The 21,188-nt window shown below is 45.9% G+C and overlaps 1 protein-coding gene across 20 annotated transcripts in view; it reads right to left on the bottom strand.

The window, feature by feature from the left end:
* The window catches only part of PPFIBP2 (PPFIA binding protein 2), a 149,877-nt gene that overhangs the window by 43,121 nt on the left and 85,568 nt on the right, over positions 1 to 21,188 (bottom strand). For 18 of the 20 annotated variants that reach the window (XM_047691312.1, XM_047691306.1, XM_047691303.1 and 15 more), the window contains 2 exons: positions 17,629 to 17,742; positions 5,328 to 5,459 (listed from right to left, as the gene is read on the bottom strand). In XM_047691312.1, coding sequence (XP_047547268.1) covers positions 5,328 to 5,459; positions 17,629 to 17,742 — 246 coding nt within the window. Of the gene's footprint in view, positions 1 to 5,327; positions 5,460 to 12,929; positions 13,639 to 17,628; positions 17,743 to 21,188 lie in introns of those variants that run through there. The other 2 variants (XM_047691318.1, XM_047691307.1) reach the window with 2 other exon arrangements.

Genomic DNA, 21,188 nt, shown 5'->3' with positions numbered 1-21,188 from the left:
TCCAAAGCCTGCAGGGCACTTGTGGCTACGCCCAGTTTTCTCTCTCTGTCATGGACCCACAGCACAATGGCCGCTCTCTCTCTCAAGGCACCCACTTTGCTCTCATACACTACTGTCTCCTTTGCTGTCACATTACAGCCAGGGTGGCAGTTTCCTAGTGTCTTTCTCTGCACACACCCCCTGGGTTGAAACAAGTAAGGGGTTGGGGCACCAAACGCCAACCTCCCCAGTACTTAAGTGTTCAGCTGGAGGAGATCTCTGGGAGTTGTGCACACTGCTGCCCGCCTCTTTGTGTCTGGGGATCTATGTCACGGTGCACCCATCTTCCTCCTTGGCTCAGGGAGACTGTGAGGTGCACCCCAACACTTCTGCCCTCACTCTACCGACCCATGCCTTACTTTCCAGGGCGTCCATCCTCAGGCTCAGCATTTCAACTGATGTTTCGAATCCTCTCTCTTCAGGGCTGGGCCACTTCCCCTCTTAACAAGTCTGTTTCTCCCCCACAGGGCGCACCCATTCTTGAGTCCTGCGTCACCAAGTCCAGGTGACATTTCTGAGGTTCTAATTGCCACTGTGTGTCATACCCTCAGCTGGCTTTATTACTCCTGCTTCGCTAACCATCAAAGTTCTTCTTTACGGTTCTTTTCTATGTGAAGCCACTGGACACCTCCCATAATCATGGTCCTCCCTAGCGCTTTCCCACCTGTTAAGCTCGCTCCTAATTTTACGTATTTCTTCTTTCTCTTGCTTCATGCTCAATTTAGTACTGGCCTGGCATTTACACATCACTGATGGGAACATAACCTCTATGCTCCACGGGACAACGTGGAAATATCTGCCATGTAGATATTATCTGCCCACGTAGCCTTCGGCCCAGCGACTGCACCTCAGTATCCTCACACACATGCAAGCTCGTTCACAGAGGCATTTTCTGTAGTAATGAATGCTGGGCAACCACTTCCGTGTCCATCAAAAGAGGACAGGCCAAACAAATTCGGGTACAGTCAGATAATGAAATAATATGCAGATATAAATATAAATACATTTTTAGAAAAACATACTTGGTATGAAATAAACTCCCAGAGTGCCAAATTAGAAGGACTAGGGGCACCTGGGTGGCTCCGTCAGTTAAGCCTCTGCCTTCAGCTCAGGTCATGATCTCAGGGTCCTAGGATGGAGTCCCACATCGGGCTCCCTGCTCAGCAGGAAGCCTGCTTCTCCCTCTCCCTCTGCCTGCTGGTCCCCCCTGCTTCTGCTCTCTGTCAAATAAATAAATAAAATCTTAAAAAATAATAAATAAATTAGAAGGTCTAGAGTAGTGGGCATGTGTATAAGAACAAGGGAGAGAATGTGCCTGTACATATGTATCTCCACATAAAATTTGCAAATTTGCTCATCGGTGCAGCACTCTGGGAGAAGACAAACAATACAAACAAACTGATCACAGTGGTTCCCGACGGTGGGCTCGGGGGACATGGAAGGGGACTTTCTGCTACATATACCTTTTGAACACTTAATTTTTGAATTGCTGGACTGCGTATTTCCCATGCTAATAAAAATCACTAAATCAAAATAAATAAAAACCCTACAATTCTCCTGCTCATGCCAGCTCTTCCCAGAGCAAATACCACCTTCTTAGCCCCTGCTCTGTACTCCAAGTCCATCCCTCTGGTTGCCCCGGCTCAGAAATCAGAATCCCTCCTTTCCAAGGTGCTAACGACAGGAAGGAAGAAGGACGACACCACCACCCATGCTGTAAGACATTCTGTTTTCTGCCAGAAATCCTAAAGACTCTTTCTGATTCTCTTTATATTTGTGTATAGCTCTGATCAACTGGGCTGACTTGGCTTTCCAGGACCTGCTGGATCCCTGCTCCATTCTTTACAGGGTGCTCTGGTACTGCACACAGCCCTCCTGGATCCCACAGAGGGATCTAGCTGCAGGCCCCCCTGCATCTCCAGGGCTTGGGGGAAACCAGACTTCCTGCTCCAAGGAATATGCCTCCTGAAGGACTTGCCTGTGATACAGTGTGCCACCCAGAGGGTTCCTTTTGCCTCTGGCTCTTTTATGTTCCATCCTCCCAATTGTGTTATTTACTTTCCATGGTAGCCATTCCTCAGCAGTCCTGCTTCTCAGGAGTAAACCTAACTGATTCAAGCCTGGGTCTCCTGAAATGACCCTGAATCACTGCAGAAGGCTCACGAGGAAAGGTAAACAGAAAACCCGGTTTTCACCCACATCTCACTGACAGACTCCTAAGCAAGGCCGGCTGCCAGGATGCTCTCAATCTGACAAGAAACCTGCACCTCCAAAGTCCTCAGGTTTCTAGAATCACTTCCATCTAGAATCACTTCCATACCTTTCTAGAGGCAGCAGGATACAGGCTTCAGGAGGAACCAGAGCCATACAGAAAGAAACAGCCTGCAATGCTTTGGTTCACAGCATCCTTTTTCAATTTTCACTGAAACATAAAATGGAATCTGAGGATAAAGCCTGAACTATATGGAGGAAGTTTCAGATCCTGCTGCCCCAGAAAACAAACAAAACAAAGAGAAAGGTCCTGCCTTTCCAAACCAAAAGCCATGAGGCCTTGGGCTAAGTATATTCAATGGGAAAAAACCAGCAGCAGTGCGGGCTGGGAAGCAGCATTGCCCCTATTCATGTAAGTACAGCTTCTGGCGGCCTTAGCTAAATGTCCCTTCTAACACATCCTTCTAACTCGTCCACGCGCATGACAACTGGTGACTATACCCCCCCACTGCCCCGGGGTTTTAAGCCTCTGAGGCTCCAGGGAGTGCAAATCATGGCAGAGCCTCTGAGCATACCAGCAAGGATTATGTTCAATTCTAAGAAGGAGAAGTGCATTTCAAGTCATGTGGTTGTTCACGGAATATCACAGGTTGGAACAGCCTACAAAAATTCCTCCACGTAGAAAACTAATGTTTGTACTAGCAACTGGGAAGGGCTGTTATCTGGCAGGACTGAGGCCAGAGGCTCAGGGTCTATGTTGTCTCAGGCATGAATAGCCCAGTGGAACACAAAAACAAAGAATTCGGATTGAAACATAATCCCTCAGAAAAGAAAAAAAATAAAGCAAACAGCAAAATGACTGCTTGCTTTAGCTGTACTTGGCCCAGAAGTAGGAGCTCTCCTTCCACCCTGTCTTCCCCAGAAAGGAACTCAGCTGTCCCAGGTTGGTACTAACTCTGCCTTCTCTCCAAGATGGATTCACACCCACCCACATGCTCCCTACAGTTCAGAAGCAGGCATGTGACCCAAACTGGCCCGGTGAGATGCAATCTGGGGGCTTTTGCTGGACCTCTAAGAAAGAGACTCTCTCTCTGCACAGGTTGCTTGGCTGGCAGGACCTAGAGCTGCTGAGGGCCATCCTGAGACCTCCTGAGAATAAGGCTAAAGCAGAACCAAGCCATACACTACAGCTGATTTTTAATGGCACCCAGAGGTCACTTGGATCTAGTGGTATGGACTTTAAACCCTAGACATGTCAAGTTGTGTGACCTAATAACCCCCACCTTTACTTATTTTTTTTAATTTAAGTGGTTTTGAGTTATCTCTAACACTTTAAGACTTCTCAGAGTTTACTGAATTCTGCTGCCAGAGCCTCAATGTATGTTCACATGTAATCACACAACTTGAAACATTGGTTAAAAAGCAAAAACAACAACAACAACAACAATAACAATAACAAAACAACAACAAAAACAAAAACCCTCTAAACCTGGAGAAAATTCAGTTTCCTTCTTTCCTTTTCTTACATTTAAGAAGCAAAGTCTATTCAACTAACACTTCACCCAGATAAGCTTTCAATCTGTGTGACTTTGCAGTTTTTCAATATACCTCAATCTATACCGCCATCCACAGCATGCATAATGACAATTGGTAAGTAATAGACAAAAGCTCTATGTTACTGTGGCCAGCACTATGCTAAGGACTACACACCCAAGGTCTTGTTCCCTCCTCAGAATCAGCCAGGAAATCCCAAGCGTTACTCTCTCCATTTCACAGAGGAAAAGCAGAGGTTACAGGACTTGCCTAAGATCTCAAAAGCTACAGCTGGAAGATCTGATTGGAGGGCCTGTACTCTTAAGCACTAGAAGACACTGTCTTCAGTGTAATGGAGAGTTCTTCCTTTGGCAACACTATGTACCAATGAGCAACTTCTCAAAGCAATGCATAGAACTGCCCACATATTACAAGTATCTCTATCACCAGTGTTTACCCAGTAAACACAGCAATAGGGCAGGTTTCAGTGCACACAATGGTGGTACTTAATAGAAAGGAACAAGATCAATTTTTAGATTTTGGAGATTCCTAAGTTGTGTGTGTGTGTGTGTGTGTGTGTGTGTGCGCGCACGCGCGCGCGTGCGTGCACGCATGTGCATGTGTATGAAGATAAACCAAATGTCTATATCATGCCAGATACTATGACAGGGACTTAACTTTTGTGATTTGATTTGGACTTCCCATAGTTACCCATTGTACAGGTAAAGAAATTGAAGTTCAGAGAAATTAAGCAGCTAGCTTGCGGAATGAAATTCAAAGACCTACTAAGCAGGCAGGTCAGTAATTGAACAAAGGTGCTTCTAAACCTAAAGCCTATCTTCTTTCCACATCTTACATTGCTGGGTACAAAGAGAGGAACTTAGAGGTACAGGTACATGGAAGGTGATTATCTAAGGTTAAAACAAGATATTCTCTCTCAACAGAAGCAGCTCTGAGCCTAGAATTTATCCAAGACATTCATCCCAAAAAGGAGTCTGGCATGCACTGGCCAATGGCATTATGGAGCCTGAAACAAAAATGGGAACAATGCAGGAAAACATTGCATGGGCTCATTCCTATGACCTATTAGGAGAAAAGAAGCACATAATCTAAGGATTCCACCTGGGTCTGTGAAATGTGCTCCTCTGATATGGGGACAGTGGCCTACTGGGCAGCAGACTTCATCCCAGTACATGGTCATTACCTTGGCTCTCACAGAGGACATCTTGGGTCCCTTCACATCTCGTCTGATCCTTCCCCACCTACTGCTTTCCCTTCCATCCTTGTCAGCAGCTTGAGGGAGGATAAAGCCTTAAAGCCAAAACTGGATGGTTTGGGCACTGCTGAAATTTGCAGCCATGGCAAAACCTGATAACTTGGTATTAACAGATCATTGCGTCTCTTGTGCATAGACACTTCTGGCTGCCAGACTTGGGGTTGACCAGATGGCCTGAGTCCACATTAGACCAGCTTCCCCTGCTCTGAGTTTAGAACAGTACGTATCCCACCCCCCCGCCCCCCAGAATTTGGTATATCACACTCACCTCTGCTTTTCTCTGCTTCTCCTCCTGCTCTCTCTGCTCCTTCTCCATGCTAACCAGCTTGAGCTTCAGCTCAGAAACTTCAGTCATCAGATCGAGCTTCTGGGTCTCAAGAGATGTGCGGCTTAGCAGCTCCTATAAGCAAAACCAGATCTCAAAATCACAGCCTCCCTGGCAACAAGGCAACTGTAGCTCCATCCAGAGTGCAGAAGGCAATCTCTAAGTTATATGTTGGACAACAGAGTTGAGACTGCTACATGGGAGCCACAGGTCTAGTAGGGACGGACCTGCGCTGCTCCTGGGTCATTCAGGGAGAGCACAGCCCCTCCCACTACCCATTGTGCTCTGAGAAACGATGTGGACTATAGCACTCAAAAAAACGTTTGCCTCTAGAAACCATTATTTCCAAGTACAGAAAAATGGACAGGTTTGCTAAAAAAAACAACAACAACAAAAAACAAAAAACACCTCATTTTCTCTATCTCTATTTTTACAGCAAACCAACAGGTCCTCTCAACCTAAACAAAAAAACAAACAAAATCAAGCTTACATCAACAATATATTTTTCAAAATCAAGGATTCCAAATCATCTCCTGGGCTCAATGTTTAGCCTACATCCTGAACAAATTTCAGTGTAAGAGTTCATACAATGAGCCTAGGAGGGAGCTAGAGCATACAGCAGATACTCGATGAGTATTTAGTGAATGATTAGAATCTTATGTATGTGATATGGATTTTTCCTAGCCTATGTGGTATGGAGCTTTCTGAACCACTAAGGGATTAAGTAGGAATCTTTCCTTTTTGTAAGGACGGGCTAGATGAGGTTTTAAGACCTGCCATCACCGGAACAGTAGTAGACAACAGCCTGCCATCAATACATACACGTAATAAGCATAAATAAGACAAAAAACAAAGGTGATAGACAAAATGCCTGCTGGGAACTACTAGGAATTATGTAGGCCCTCAAAAACCGTGAGCATTCCTAAAGTCCGGGGCAACACTTCTCCACTGGCAAAAGGCAATGGTCCATAAGCCCCCAAATCTGGGCACGCGGTAGATACTGGATACACAGTTCCCAGCAAAGAGATTACAATAGGGCGATTCGGAGACTAACCAGCCAAATGAGCAGCCAGAACAGATACACTATCTGGTCAAAGGGTGAACATTTTATGTTCTCTCGGGCAACCCAACCTTAGTACCAGAAGGGTGATCTACAGCTATGATTTCACATATTCTGAACTGTCCTCAGACCACAAACCAAATCACACAGGACAGAGATTTAACTGGGAATACAGGATTCCCTAGGCAAGGGCCCTCAGGGTCTCAGAAAGCCAAACTATAAACTATCTCTATCTGCTAATCTGAGGGGATGAGTATCAAGAAATTCAGCAAAATGAGCTCACTGAGCACAGGGCAGAAGAGGCCAGCTCTTTCTGTTTCAGCTCAACTTGAAGCCAGTGTATAGGGCAGAGGCAGCAACACTCAGTGCCTGAACTACAGGCTACTGGGTCACAAAGAGTCTGCCAGACAAATGTGGGTAACGCTGGAGGGGGGAGGAGAGAAGACACACAGATTCAGTGAGTGCCTCCTCTGTGCCCGAACCCCCCGGGTACTTTGCATACATGCTCTCAATAAACCTTCCTAGTGATGGGACAGTAAATATTATCCTAATTTAACAGATGAGCAACCAGGCTCAGACACTGGCCTGTCTTGGCCGAAGACACATGCCACTCAAAAACAGCAGTCCGTTTTCAAACCAAAGTCTGCTGGACTCCAAAACTCATTTCTGTCTAACATATCACATTGTCTCCCAAACAAAGGAAGAAGTCCAAGAATTTTAAGGGAAGTAACAATATACATGCTGAAAAAAGCCAATCAACAAATACTCACTCAGTCAAGGAAACTGCCACTCAAATTGTCAAGATTTTTTAATATTTTTTGTTTACTTGAGAGAGCGAGCGAGCACAAGTGTGGTGAGCAGTAGAGAGTAGACGCCTGATGAGCAAGGAGCCCCATGGGGGGCTTGAATCCAGGACCTTGGGATCATGACCTAAACTGAAGGCAGACACTTAACCGACTGAGCCACCCGGGCGCACCTCAAATTGCCAAGATTTGGTCACGTGCACACTTTCTACCAGGGCCTGGTACTAAGACTATCTTAAGATGCAATCTCCCCGATGCCACCTACTCACTCCTACCTCCCCCTTACTCCTCTCCCATTCCCTCGGTCTCCACCATCTCACTGTGTGTTTCTCTCCCCATCCTTTCATATACCTGCTTTGTTCCAAAAATGATTTGAGACTGTTTGAAAAATGGACAATTTGAGTTAAAATGTAAAATCATAGAATTAAGGCAGGTAGGAAAAGAAGTTAAAGCTGGAGCCATCATTGGTTAAAAAACAAAAAACAAACAAAAAAAACACCTACCCTAAAGTTCTGTGGACTCCTAGAGGTGGACTATACTGCCTATATGAACTTTTCAGCCACCGAGGCGAAGAGACAGACAAGCAACTCTACAAATCAGGGTCCATGAGACAACTGCTTTGGAGCACCGACAACTGAGAAAATATTCTTCCATGAGACTTTAATCATTTACTCAACAAATATGTTTTTAAATATCTACCAGATGTCAAGGCCTAGTGATACGACCGTTAAACACAAAGCCCACTGAGTGCTTAAGTATCGTAAGCTGCAGTCTGTCTACTAACTAGCATTCATGGCACTGAATCTACTCTATTTCTACTCTTGCCAGAATCCCTCTAGCTGTTTTAATTGGTCACACCAATGTTCCAGCTGATGAAGATAATATCCTAACTGGTCGTCCTAAAGTTCCAATTGGTCATGTTGGGGTTCCAATTCGTCACACTAACGTTCCACGTGCACATTCCAGTTATTAGCGATTATGCTCAAGTCTATCTGTTAGCATATGCCTCTACCTTTCATTACCGTCACCCCTCATCCCGGTCATGAGTAAGTACTATCCTACTTCCTGAATTCAAAACCGGCCTTGGACAAGCTCATCCCAGTCCAGATCCACCTCCCATCTCCAGGATCACATGGCCTCCAGGGACTAGTACATGCTAATACTCTATCATATGTGTCCTAAGAGGGTTTAACTACCCTATAATCTCAACTGTTCTTTCTCCCTCCAGCATAAACTGAATCCTGACTTTGACATCCTATGCCCTAACCTTCCCAGTCATCTCAAGCTCAGTCCACTCCACTCCAACAAACCAACTTACTGGACAATTTCTCCCTGTTTCTAGACCACTACTGTCCTTACTGACCATCTACACCTCCCCTCCTCTTCTAAGGCAGCGCCATTCGGTTATAGCAACTTCCCCCAGACATCCAGAACCCAAGACAGTCTCCCTTTTTTCCTCAGGGCTTTTGTGTTTTTTGATCAACAGTTTCTCTACCTAGTTTGGGCACATTCCATTTCCTCTGTAACTTCAACATCCTTGTTCCTTTCTTGTGAGTCTTCCCATATACACTCTGGCTTCAGCTTTCTTGACTGCAATGCCAATGGGCTTTGCTTCTGCTTTGCCTCCATTTCTCACTGGGATTATCACAACTTGGCCCTCGCCCTTGTCTAGAATGCATTTGTTCTGCTTCTAAAATCTTCAGCTCTGAAATGGTCTCTTTCAGCCACAATCTACTGACCTTTAAATTTTCCCAATTAGTAACTCGAATAATCTTTAATTTCTTCTGTGGGCACTATTTTATCAACTAGCCCTTAAATAATATTTGCCTCCTTATCCATTCCACAGCTTGAGGTCATTTCAACTGTATCACATCTGCACCAGAAAATTCCTCATCCAGCTCATCCCTGCCCCCAGGCCTGAAGTGCATTTGCTTTACCAGAGACCAGTCCATGCCAAACCTCAAAGTCTTTTGTCTATCTTTCTAGTCTCCATGGCCTGAAAACTGCTGCTAAATGACACTTAATGATGCCAGCTGGTTTCCATACAAAGTTATGCTATCTAATGATAGCTGATCTTCCAAGACCACCTGGCACCCTTGCATTTGTTTCTGGTTGGTTCGTCCAAATCCTTCCCATTCTCCTCCAGCCACAAATCCCACTGTTTCTCCCTCTTCTCAAATAACCTCTCCTGTTTAGTGAAAAGATATTTAAAAATAATCTGATCATTCGTTGATCATTTATATCCTTTCTATTTCAAAGTTTCCCAGAAACATCTCTTATTCAAATCTCTTAAATCCACACTTAGAGCTAGCAAGCCCATGTTTCATGTTGAGGTCTTTCACTTTTAAGAACCACTCTGAAGCCCAGTAAGTTTCCAGGTTGCATATAAAAAGCATGTTCAAGGACACAATGATTCTGGAGTTTGCCCTGGAATTGCCCCATCTCACCCACCTTCCTGTTGCTGACTATCTCTTGTTCTCCAGACTTCATGCCATCTCCACACAGCTTGATGTCCAAGGCTTTCAAGTTACCTCCCTGGTCAGTCATTAGTGTTTGGCTGTGATCTCAGAGTCCTGGTCCGGTTTCTCCCTCTGAAGGATGCCTACTCACCTGGTCCTATGCTCTCCCTCACCTCTGTCTTTCCTGTTGGGAAGTTCCCACCCAGTCTGTGCTACACTAGGGTAGGACTATTAATCATCCACTCTGACAGGCATTTAATCTCTTTCACCATCAGCTCCCATTCCTCAGGCTATAAGCATGATCAAATTTCTGACATTCAAAAGAACTTCCCCTCTTGACCTTGCCTTCCCCTGAAGCAAACACCATCAACTCCCTTCTGCTCTCGCTAGCCAAATGCATGCTCTCTGTGCACTGTTGGTATGAATGTACTCTCTCTCCAATCCCTCCCTCACCCCTTCACAGCCAAGCTCTAAAAGAATAATCTACCCTTGCTGCCTCTTCTTCCTCACTTTCCCGTCATTTCTCCACAAGATGTCTGCATTCCTGCAACCCAGCTTTTGCCTTCAGCAGGTAGCGCACAGAAACAGATCTGGTTTTGGGGACCAATGTCCAAACTTTCAGATACAACCTGTACTTCTCAGCTTTCAACCGTTGATTCTTCACCCACTTAACAGTCTAAGATACTACTTTCCCTCTCATCCTTCCGGTTTTCCTGATCTTTCTTTTTCTCTTCCGTCTTTCTTTTTCTCTTCCATCCTCCTTTGCTAGCTGCTTTTATTCAGTTTGTGACTTAAGAGAAAGGTTGTTGGATCCCTATCTCTCATCCTGAAGACTGGGGTTATCTCTGGATCCAGACTTTTTGTCTGGAGCACCAAGGGAAGGCTTGGTCCCTGCTCGGATCTACAGGGTGGATCTGGCTGGGAATCTCTTGGAATCATGCAGCTACCATAATGTGGGGGAGAGGTGAAATGTGGGGAAGCAGGGAGCTGGAGATAAGGGGAATAGGTTTCATAAGCTGCATTAGCTTCTACTCTCCCAATTGTTTTAAGGTTGCCTATGGAGAGAGTGCAAACAAAGAGAAGGAGGTGCTATGAGAGGCAGGTGGTGTTTGTTACTATGAAGCATCACAGAACTAGGTCATGAAACTTTCAGAAAAAAACCCCAATGAACAAAAGTATCACTCACCCCTCTCGCTTCACCACTACCAGTAACCTCCTGCAGAAGGGCAAATACATCTTTCCCAGAGATGGGAATAAAAGCTTACATCTCAGAGAGAAACGTCATTTCCTTTTTCCAAAGCTCAGTTTGAGACTGGAGCTGATAAAAAGAAGTGGCCTTTCAATTTATTCTCTCCTTAAAGGGCCACATCTTGAAGCAATTACTTCCATCTTTAAGTGTGGAACTTGACCCAGGGAGTTACTGACCAATGACAGAGGACTGGAGCCAGACCGGCAATCTGAAACCAGAATGAAAGATTGGGGCATGGAAAGACATGAAAGGAAACATGTGTCCCTTTGCCCTTTGAAGTAAGAGGACTAGGCAATGCCAAAAAGCTGCTTTTGTGAATAACACTGCTGAGAAGTACCTGTAGTCAACCCGGGTTCGAGTCCAGACTCGGTCCCCACTAATGAAACCATCCCTCTGCACCTCAGTCCCCTTACTCTGTGAAAGGAGGGTAAAGCACTTACTTCATGCTGTGGTATGAAGATGTGACATCAAAGATAAACAGTTATTTCTGCCTCAGAAATCTCCTGGGCGGGGGGGGGGGGGGGGGGGTAGGTTTAGGGAATAACTGGCAAACCCCTATTTTCTTCACTTGTGCCTCAAGTGTCCTATCTCCTAAGACAGATCTGTGCTCTCACAGGATCATGTACAGAGCTCTGTTTAATATTCCTTGTGAGACAGAAATACCTCCTTAAAGGTGCCCTTGGGAAATTAGCCAGGCGCTGACGACACTCAGGAGTGTACATGCCTGGACCCATTATCCCACACTCAACTCAAGAGTAGGAACTGGGTATTCCGGGCCCCAAATCCCCACACTCAATGTCTTAAAACTGGTGATTTGTGAGATAGCTCTTTTTTTTTTTTTTTTAAGATTTTATTAATTTATTTGACAGAGCAAGAGATCACAAGCAGGCAGAGAGGCAGGCAGAGAAAGAGGGGGAAGCAGGCTCCCTGCTGAGCAGAGAGACCAACACGGGGCTCGATCCCAAGACCCCAGGATCATGACCTGAGCTGAAGGCAGAGGCTTTAACCCACTGAGCCACCCAGGTGCCCAAGATAGCTCTGTTTTTAACGAAACTGAAATAACCATACTCCACTTCTAAGAGGTGAGCAATGTAGAGCCCATATTGTCATCCCTGTTCTCCATACATTAAGAACACAAGTCTGACGACTTTCCCAGATCAACGGCAAGAGGTGAGTCTACATAAAGTCATGTCCACTGACTCCAAATCCCAAAATCTGTCTCTCCACACCTCACCTAAATGGCAGTCAAGACAATGAGGTTGTCTAAAACCTGGGATTCCAGGTCGGGTGGTAGGACTGAAATTGAGGCTGGTGTCCTTTAACATTACCCCAAAGCGGGAGTGTGTCCTCACAAGGAGGTTTGCATCCTTTTTTCCTCCCCATGTGGCTCCCCTAGCCTGTTTCCTTTTTGACACTGATCCTCTTTTCTGCTCGACACTGACTACATCTATAAATGGCTAGTCCCTGGAAAGCACTCCATTTCACTGCCAGCTCTGTGTAAAGTCTATTAACCACTAATTGCATCAGTTTCTTCCTTAAGGTCATCATCCTCTGGAGAAAGGTTAGAGGCTGAGGAGTGTGCTGGGCAGGACTCTAGAGGCCCCTTCAGAAAAAGCCACCAGGGACCTCACTGCACCAGCAGGCCATGGAGAACCTGCCCTGTAACACAGATTTTGTTGCTAGTCTGAGCTAGTTATGACAAGGAGACTGCTGCTTCATGTCTGTGTTCCTGGGGTGCTAATTCTGGAAAGCCCAGAGTGCAGCCCTCAGAGACACTGCTAGGCAATGCCTTGATCTGCTTAGGAAAGAGAAGGCGAAGGTCAGACCCTAGGCCCAGACTACCCAGACCTGGGAAAACAAATCCAGTCTGTGGTCTCTCTAAGACCCATTTATAGATTTCTTGGAAAATGACTCTTTCTAATGGAGAAGGTTCCCTGGGAAATCCATACCTGTTCAGTGAGTCTGAGACCATACCTGAGTAAGTGCTTCCAAGAGGCAGTCCCCAAAGATGCTCACAGCTGCACCCAGAATCTTGCAGAGGGCTGCAGACAAGAATTTGCCCTCAGATGGGTCCATCATCTAAGTGCTGCCCACAAGAACCAGCCCTGGTTTGGTCTGTCTAAACCCAAGGTCTTCACGCTCCCTCCCTCTGGAGACCAGATGGATTAATGCATAGAAAAAGACAGATGGGAACTGAGAGATCAACACCCAGCAGGGGTGGGTGGAGGAGTGTGCGGCTTACAAGTTGGATGAGGTGCTAACTCTCTCCGATCTTGGGCTCCTGGAGGAAGGGGAACAAACAGCTGTGGGGAGATGTGGCTCGTGGGGTTGCTGGAGCCTATGTGAGTAAGCACAGGGCTGGGGCTATGGTGGTTGGGTTTGGGTTCTGAAAGTCCCACAAGCGCTCTAGCCAGTGGAGAGGGTAGAGTCTAGAGCAGGGGTTGCCGATTAGAAATCTGTGGGCCCAACTTGGCCTGTAGGTATGCGGGATGTGGTTCACATGTAGGGTTTTTTCCCCCCATTTAAATTAGTTGCCAGTGTTTTTAAAATAGAAAGACTTATCTTTAAGTCTGGATTTCCAGGGAAGCTTGGGTGGCTCAGTCGGTCAAGCTGCTGCCTTCAGTTCAAGTCATGATCCCAGGATCCTGTGAGCATCTGAGTCTTGCATCAGGCTCCTTGCTCATCGCGGAGTCTACTTCTCTCTCTCTGCCTCTGCCTCCCCTCTATCTGCTTGTGCGCATGCGCGCTCTCTCTCTCTGACAAATAAATAAATAAAATCTTTAAAAAAAAATCTAGATTCCCAGCCTTTTGTGAAAAATGAGAGTATCTAACAGCACTGGGCCTACATGGGCAGTCAGCTCCAAGCAAGTAGTGGCTGCCTCTGGCAGACAAGGCCACTCCATGCACTGGACAAGTGTGACCAGGAACAGAGTCCCCAAGGGTGTCAGTGTCAATAGGCAGTTCAGAAGGCTCCTCACTGACTGAGAAAGGACTTTGTTCAGAGCCCTTTGGGCCGTGGAGCAAGAGGCTGGGCTTGGCTCAGGGCAGGAACAGTCTCTGAGGGCTGGCAAAAAGAGGCAACTGTTTGCCTTCCTTCTCTGCCTCAGGGCTGGGAGTCCTTCCTGTTCCTATCACCAGAAGCCAAGAGCCCTGCAGTCCAGGATCTGCCCACCCCCAGTTCCCAGGACACGTGTGTAATGGGGTCCCAGCCATCCACAGCTCTGCCTCAGCACTATGGAGAGTTAGGTGCCTTTTCAAAGAGCACCAAGCATATCTCAGGAAAGGGTCAGCATGTGCAGCAGAATGTTCAACAGGGGATTTGGAGTGAAGAACTCAAACATCTCCAGCCCAGGTGCCACCAAGCCCAGCAGACACATGAGTGGGAGCTGAGGCTCAAATGGGTCCTATGACCAGAACCCAGAATGTGCCAAAAGTGAGTGTTCCACACTCCCTTCATTTTATCCTTGAAAGATGGAAAGAACACAGGGAAAGTGATGAGCATAAAAATAACTTGGTTTAGGGGTGCCTGGGTGGCTCAGTTGGCTAAGCGTCTGCCTTCAGCTCAGGTCATGATCCCATGGTCCTGGGATTGAGCCCCATATAGGGGCTCTCTACTCAGTGGGGAGTCTGCTTCTCCTTCTCCCTCTGCCCCTCCCCCCTGTTTGTGTGTGCACACGTGTGCTCTCTCTCTCTCAAGTAAATAAATAAAATTTTAAAAATAATAATAACTTTGGTTAGTTCAGTAAGATCTTTAAACCTGAGAGGTGACAAATAAGACCTACTGCACTTCAAAATCTACCAGGCCACAACATCCAGCTCTGGCACACACAAACCCCATGCCTGGAACCTCACTCATAACACAAAAAAGATTTAGAATAAACAAGAAATCAAAGGTATCTGAGGTTAAGACTTTTTCAAAAGTCTAAAATCCAGCCTGTGGGCTGATGCTTAGAAGGACAAGACAGCCTGCCCAGGCGGTGCGGGGACTAACATCAGGTACCCTGGCACAGAGACTCTGACAGGGGGGCAGAATCTTGAAGGACGGGTGGTCAGGTAGTACAGGCACCACATGCAGCCGTTCTCTGACCCCTGACTACGTGGCTACCCACCAGGCACTGCCTTCCTGAAACATCAACCTTCTGACATCTTCCTGGCACGTTTGCCTTCCACATTCAAATCTTCTTGGTCTCTGCCTGGGGTTCTGTAACACTCTATCACCCATCTCCCTCATCCCCATCTCAAATCCACAGCTTGCATGGCCTTGACAATCTAGCAGGCTCTCCCATCACTCTTTGTGAAAATGCTTTCCCACCATTAGAGATCTTTCCATCAGGCTATTTTCTTTCCTGGCTTTCAAAAGAAAGATACTGCTTGAAAAAATAAACTCAATTCAACTCCTACTGAGATTGAGATTTTCAGGGAATAGGATGAGCAAGAGAAATGCATGCAATTTAAATAGAAAAATCAGGGGGCAGCTGGGTGGCTCAGAGGGTTAAGCCTCTGCCTTTGGCTCAGGTCATGATCTCAGGGTTTTGGGGTTGAGCCCCAGGCTCTCTGTTCAGTGGGGAGCCTGCTTCCCCCCACCCGCCTGCCTCTCTGCCTACTTGTGATCTATGTCAAATAAATAAATAAAATCTTAAAAAAAAAGAGAAATCAAACAGAGCCAAGAATGTGGTAACTTATTAATCAGAGTTGAAAAGAAAGCAAACTAGGGACGCCTGGGTGGCTCAGTTGGTTGGGCAGCTGCCTTCGGCTCAGGTCATGATCCCAGCGTCCTGGGATTGAGTCCCACATCGGGCTCCTTGCTCATCAGGGAGCCTGCTTCTCCCTCTGCCTCTGCCTGCCATTCTGTCTGCCTGTGCCCGCTCTCTCTCCCTCTCTCTCTCTGACAAATAAATTAATAAAATCTTTAAAAAAAAAAAAAGCAAACTAGAGAGCAAACAGCTTCTGAGTTGTTGGAACTAGTTTTTTGTTTGTTTTTTTTTAAGACATCTGCATAGGGCGCCTGGGTGGCTCAGTGGGTTAAGCCGCTGCCTTCGGCTCAGGTCATGATCTCAGGGTCCTGGGATCGAGTCCCGCATCGGGCTCTCTGCTCAGTGGGAAGCCTGCTTCCCTCTCTCTCTCTCTCTGCCTGCCTCTCCATCTACTTGTGATCTCTCTCTGTCAAATAAATAAATAAAATCTTAAAAAAAAAAAGACATCTGCATAGAAATACTAACTTTTCTTAAAAAGTTCTTCAAATGCACTCAAAACTAAGAAATACATGGGAACCAAAACATTTATCCTAAGACCAAATGTCAAACTCAAAGCTTGTGTTCATTATCATTCAACCAAGAAAAGACTTGAATGCTGATCGTGACAATAAAAAATGTTAAGAGCTTTGGGGGAAAGATTGAAAGCAGTTATCTGACTGAACCCGCTCATGTTAAGGGACTGTCATTCTTTAAATAATTAGTGAGCACTTCTATGTGCCAAGTACTACAGCAGGAGTTACAAAGCATAAACCATGACTGAAGTTTATGTGTCTATTTCCCAAAATAACTGAAAATGCAAGAATGATCCAAGGACATCAGACTGATCACATTGATAACTCTCACAAAATTTCTAATTAGCTTCTCAACAGTTTCTGAAAAGACTGAATAAAAATTCAACACCCCTTCCTAAAAACAGCAACTCATCATTTTAAATAGGGTAAAACTACTTGAAAGTAGAAAAATGATTATCATACTTTGAGCTAAAAAAAAGCTTCTAAGTGATAGTAAAGAAAATTATACAGCAAGATTTAAAAATGGAAAAAACTTCACGCTGATTGGAAGCCTAACAAAATCAGAGGACTAAACTCTACCTGTGGTGTGAACAGGGCTTTGTAAATTATATGCACATCTGATGACAACAAGGACCAAAGGGAAACAAGGCACTGAAGAGATTTATTTGAATGGTATGAGAACAGGTCAATTTTTCATTTTGATAACCATTAGATAACATTAACATATTCTTTATGAATTAAGTCCTATCAAAGAAGATTACACAGAGTGGGAGGGCAAGAGTAAAATGGGAAGAAGCTGGAGAAAAGCTAACCGGGGGGGCCTGGGTGGCTCAGTTGACTGGGCATCTGCCTTAGGCTCAGGTCATCATGGTCCCAAGGGGCCTGGGATCCAGCCCTACATCCTTCTGCTCAGCAGGAAGCCCACCTTCTCCCTCTCCCTGCCTTCTGCTTGTTCTCTCTCTCGCTATCTCCCTCGCTCTCCAATAAATAAAACCTTAAAAGTAAAAAAAAAGAAAAATAAAAAGAAAGAAGCGAACTCCCTTTCTAAAATCCCAGATGCCACCCACTGTGAAGCTGTGCCTTGAGAAGAGAAGGGTGACTTTGCCCCTGAACCCGAACCCCGGGAGAAAGTGCCACCTGGGAATCTGTCTAACCTGCCCAACAGGTTATTCCTCTCAGGCCAGTCCTTCCCTCCCTCTCCTCCCCTGCAACTCTCAGTTCCTGGCTGGTTTCACCTGCTGTATAAACACCGCACATGGAGCAGCCCAGCCCAGCCCACCTCCAGGCAGGATGGGGAAGTAAGCAGTAAGCGCGGTGACCTGGACACAGAAAGGGACTTTATCACAGGAGCTGCTTTAGAACCGGAGGTTTGGGCACGCGCATGCGCCCCCGCCCCCGACCCCTTACCTGCTGAAGCATCTCTTCAGCAGCATTGAGTTTCACCTGGTGTCCTTCCAGACACACTTCCAGGTCCCGGATCTTCTCTCCTTGGGCTTCCACTTGGTCTGTGAGGACACTCACCTGTCCCAAGAAATAAAGCAATGCTGGAGGAGCAGAGACGGCTCACCTGGGGCTGAGAGACCAGGCTGCCGATCCTTAAGTAAAGATGGCTTTCCTTTTTGGCAGGCGGCGCGTCACGGGTGGAGGAGTGAGGGTTCTGGATGAAGAAAACTCCAGCTGCCTTCCTACCTCGCCACTGCCTCACTGACGCTGCCGCGTTTCCCTGCTCTTGAGGCACTCGAGAGAGAAACACCCGGCGGTCACGGTCACGCGCGCTGCCTCCGGGCTGGCCTCCTGCTCCTCAGCCGGCTCACCGAGCTCACTCAGTCTGGACCTCCAGGCATATCTCAGCTGGCTTGCCAGGGCTTCTGCCACCTTGCGTGGAAGGGCAAGCCAAGCTCCTGGGGAGACTAGCCAATGACCTTCCCTCTCTCTTCAGGGTGTGATGACTGCTCACCTACCAGGCGGGGCTTCTGAAGCAATTAAGGAATGTGGGATGTAAAGGGCATGTATTAGCACTGACAGAACTTGGCTCCCGGGAGGTGTTTGTGCCTCACAGGCCAAAACCTGACTCTAAGTCATAACACACACCAGCCCCACGGCACATACAGCGGCAGGAAAGTCCTCCACCTAAAAAAATCACACAGAATATCTATTGGAATTAATAAAAATCCACTTTTATCAGTCACTGAAGTTATGCCCTCAATACATACCTAGAGGATTTCCATAGCCTGCTCTCAGCAAACTGCTCCAGGATCCTCCTTTTTATTAAAAAGGTGCCTCAGAGCAGGAAGATGAAGAAAGAGAATGAGTGGCCTCCCCAAACAGAGAAATCAATGACCAGTAAACTGAGATCCTTTACACACTTGGGGTTTTTAACCAGTGGTGGAGTTGTGGCCATTTATATATAGATTATCCTAAGTGATTTCTCAGTCTGTAATGACAGCCGGAGTGTGAAGGAGTTACTCACTTCTGTTTCAACAGACTATCAATCATAAAGCTCACTTTACAGGGAAGAAATCTACTAATGCCACTTTAAGCCTTTCATTTTCATATTCCCACATAATTAAAGAATGACTGGAACATATTCCTGAAGTTGGTAAGTAGTGTGCTAATATTCCAGGTACAGTCCCCAAAACAGGCACTTTTTGTCATTTTGGGCCCATGTGAAACACAAACCTTTGTGGTGGATCGTTCAATCCTCGTGACCCAACACTATCAGCAGTCCTGGCCTTTTTAAACTACCAACCCTACCTTCAAAAGGGTACAGATTCTTTGGGGTGGCCTTTCAAATCTCCCTGGGTTCCAGAGTTTCTGTTTGGGAGGGATGTGTGATGGTTAATCTGATTATGAGGATTAACATATTGTCCGCACCACACCTCAGAGTCATGCGCTGGGGTTACCCAGAGGAATGATCTGAGGTCTTCTGCGCTCCATAGCCTGTAGAGCTCGGCTGTGCATGACTCAGGATATACAGGGCTACAGTGTCCTCACAAAACTGAATACTCAGAAGGACTATGGAGAGGCCCAGAAAACTGGGAAAATGTATAAAGATCCTAGAATGTGGCCTTTACTCAATAAAAGGAAATACGTTTTGAGTCCCTACTACATGCTAGCCATAATTTTAGGCATTGGAGGGAATATAGAGATGTGGTAAAAAAGGGAGGGGGTGAAAAGCCTTACCTTAAAAAATTACATTCTCATGAAGATAGAAAAGATTCTGGTTTTAGTACACATGCTGCTGAAGTGAGCACAGAAGATTTGGGGTTTCTTTTTAATTTACTCTGAAAACAAAGTATTTTGTTATGTGTGATTTGCCTTGCTCCTCTACGAGTAGACCCAGGAAAACATTCTGGACCAAGTGCTTCAATTAATTCATTCTGGCTAAGCTGCCTTATAAGTGAAGCAAGAGGTTCTACCAAGTTGAGGGGCCTAGCAGCTCCATGGGGGCCCACTACAAAACAGAGTGATCACCTAAGAGCAGCTCTGAAAGTCTGGTCACAAGCTCCTGGAACAGAAACCACAAGGATCCACCTCTGACTTCCATGATTAGCAGGTTCCCAATTGTGTTAGGACTGTTGTAATAAGGATTATCCAAGGAGTCAGGATGTTTTAAAACAAACAAACAAACAAACAAAAGCTGTGAATGTCAAAGAGAACATTATCACACAGGGCTCCTTTATTAAATTAAATTCCTTTAAAAAGGAACATGTTAGGGATGCCTGGGTGGCTCAGTTGGTTAAGCCGCTGCCTTCGGCTCAGGTCATGATCCCAGCATCCTGGGATCGAGTCCCACATTGGGCTCCTTGCTCATCAGGGAGCCTGCTTCTCCCTCTGCCTCTGCCTGCCATTCTGTCTGCCTGTGCTTGCTCTCTCTCCCTCTCTCTCTCTGACAAATAAATAAAATTAAAAAAAAAAAAAAAAAGGAACATGTTAGTTCCATCACGAAGGTTCCCGTTTCAAAAGTCTGCGAGATCACCCTGTTTGCTGTAAAAATTTAAACTGGACACTCTGATTAATCATGTCATTGGGATGGACTTTCAAGTTATACACATCCTTCAAGATACATGCGATATAAGGTGCCATATAACCCAGCCCCTCCTACCTCTGTGAAGGCAGCTCCCCACCAGACTTCTTCATGGTCATAAACTCCAGCCACAAAGACTCTCACTTGCTCCTTCCTACACACCAAGCACTGTCCTCGCTCAGGGTGTGCACTGGACAGACTACCTCCTCTGTCTGGAATGTGCTTCTCCAGGCATCTGCAGGGCTCCCTCCCTAGCCTCCTTCAGGACTCCCCCTCTCGGGGAGGTCTTCTCTGACTACACAATCCTCACCTTGCTTTCTTTTTCTCCATAGTATTTATCACTGCCAGAAACATTTTACGTATTGGTTTATTGTATATTCTTGAACCCATACACATGTACCTAGACAGACACACACAGACACAGACACATAAGCTCTGTAAGAACAGGGAGCTGGTTTATTTTTGTCTCCACTGCAACCCTAGCACCTAAAACCCGTGTCTGCCAAGGGGTGAGCACTCAAATCTTTTTTAATGAACAAATTATGGAGAAAAAAAATCCCTAAAAATGAAAAATTATGTAATTGTATATTTGGTGTGAGCTTAATTTTTTAAAAATGGGGCAGGACAGGAAAAAAATGTCCAGGAAGAAAGGTCAAAATGTTAAAACTCTTTTTGACTTTCCAAAGTTCCTAAAATAATCATTTATTACTCTTAGATTCATAAAACAAAGTAGAAAGGTGAAATAGAAGGAAAAAAGCCAAACATATGGCAGCCTCTTCATTCCAGTGCTCTAAGCTAAAGCCCACAGCCTGCGGAGGGTTCCAGAACCCTACCTGCCCCGTCCCGTTTCACTACTACCCTTCAAAAGCTTTTTAATGAGCCAAGATTGGAACAGTCATCTTCTTATTCTCCAAATCAATAATCTCAGTGTCTGACAGTG

Source organism: Lutra lutra, chromosome 10 (genome assembly GCF_902655055.1).
Source record: "Lutra lutra chromosome 10, mLutLut1.2, whole genome shotgun sequence".
NCBI lineage: Eukaryota > Metazoa > Chordata > Mammalia > Carnivora > Mustelidae > Lutra > Lutra lutra.
This window is presented reverse-complemented; position numbering and strand designations above follow the sequence as displayed.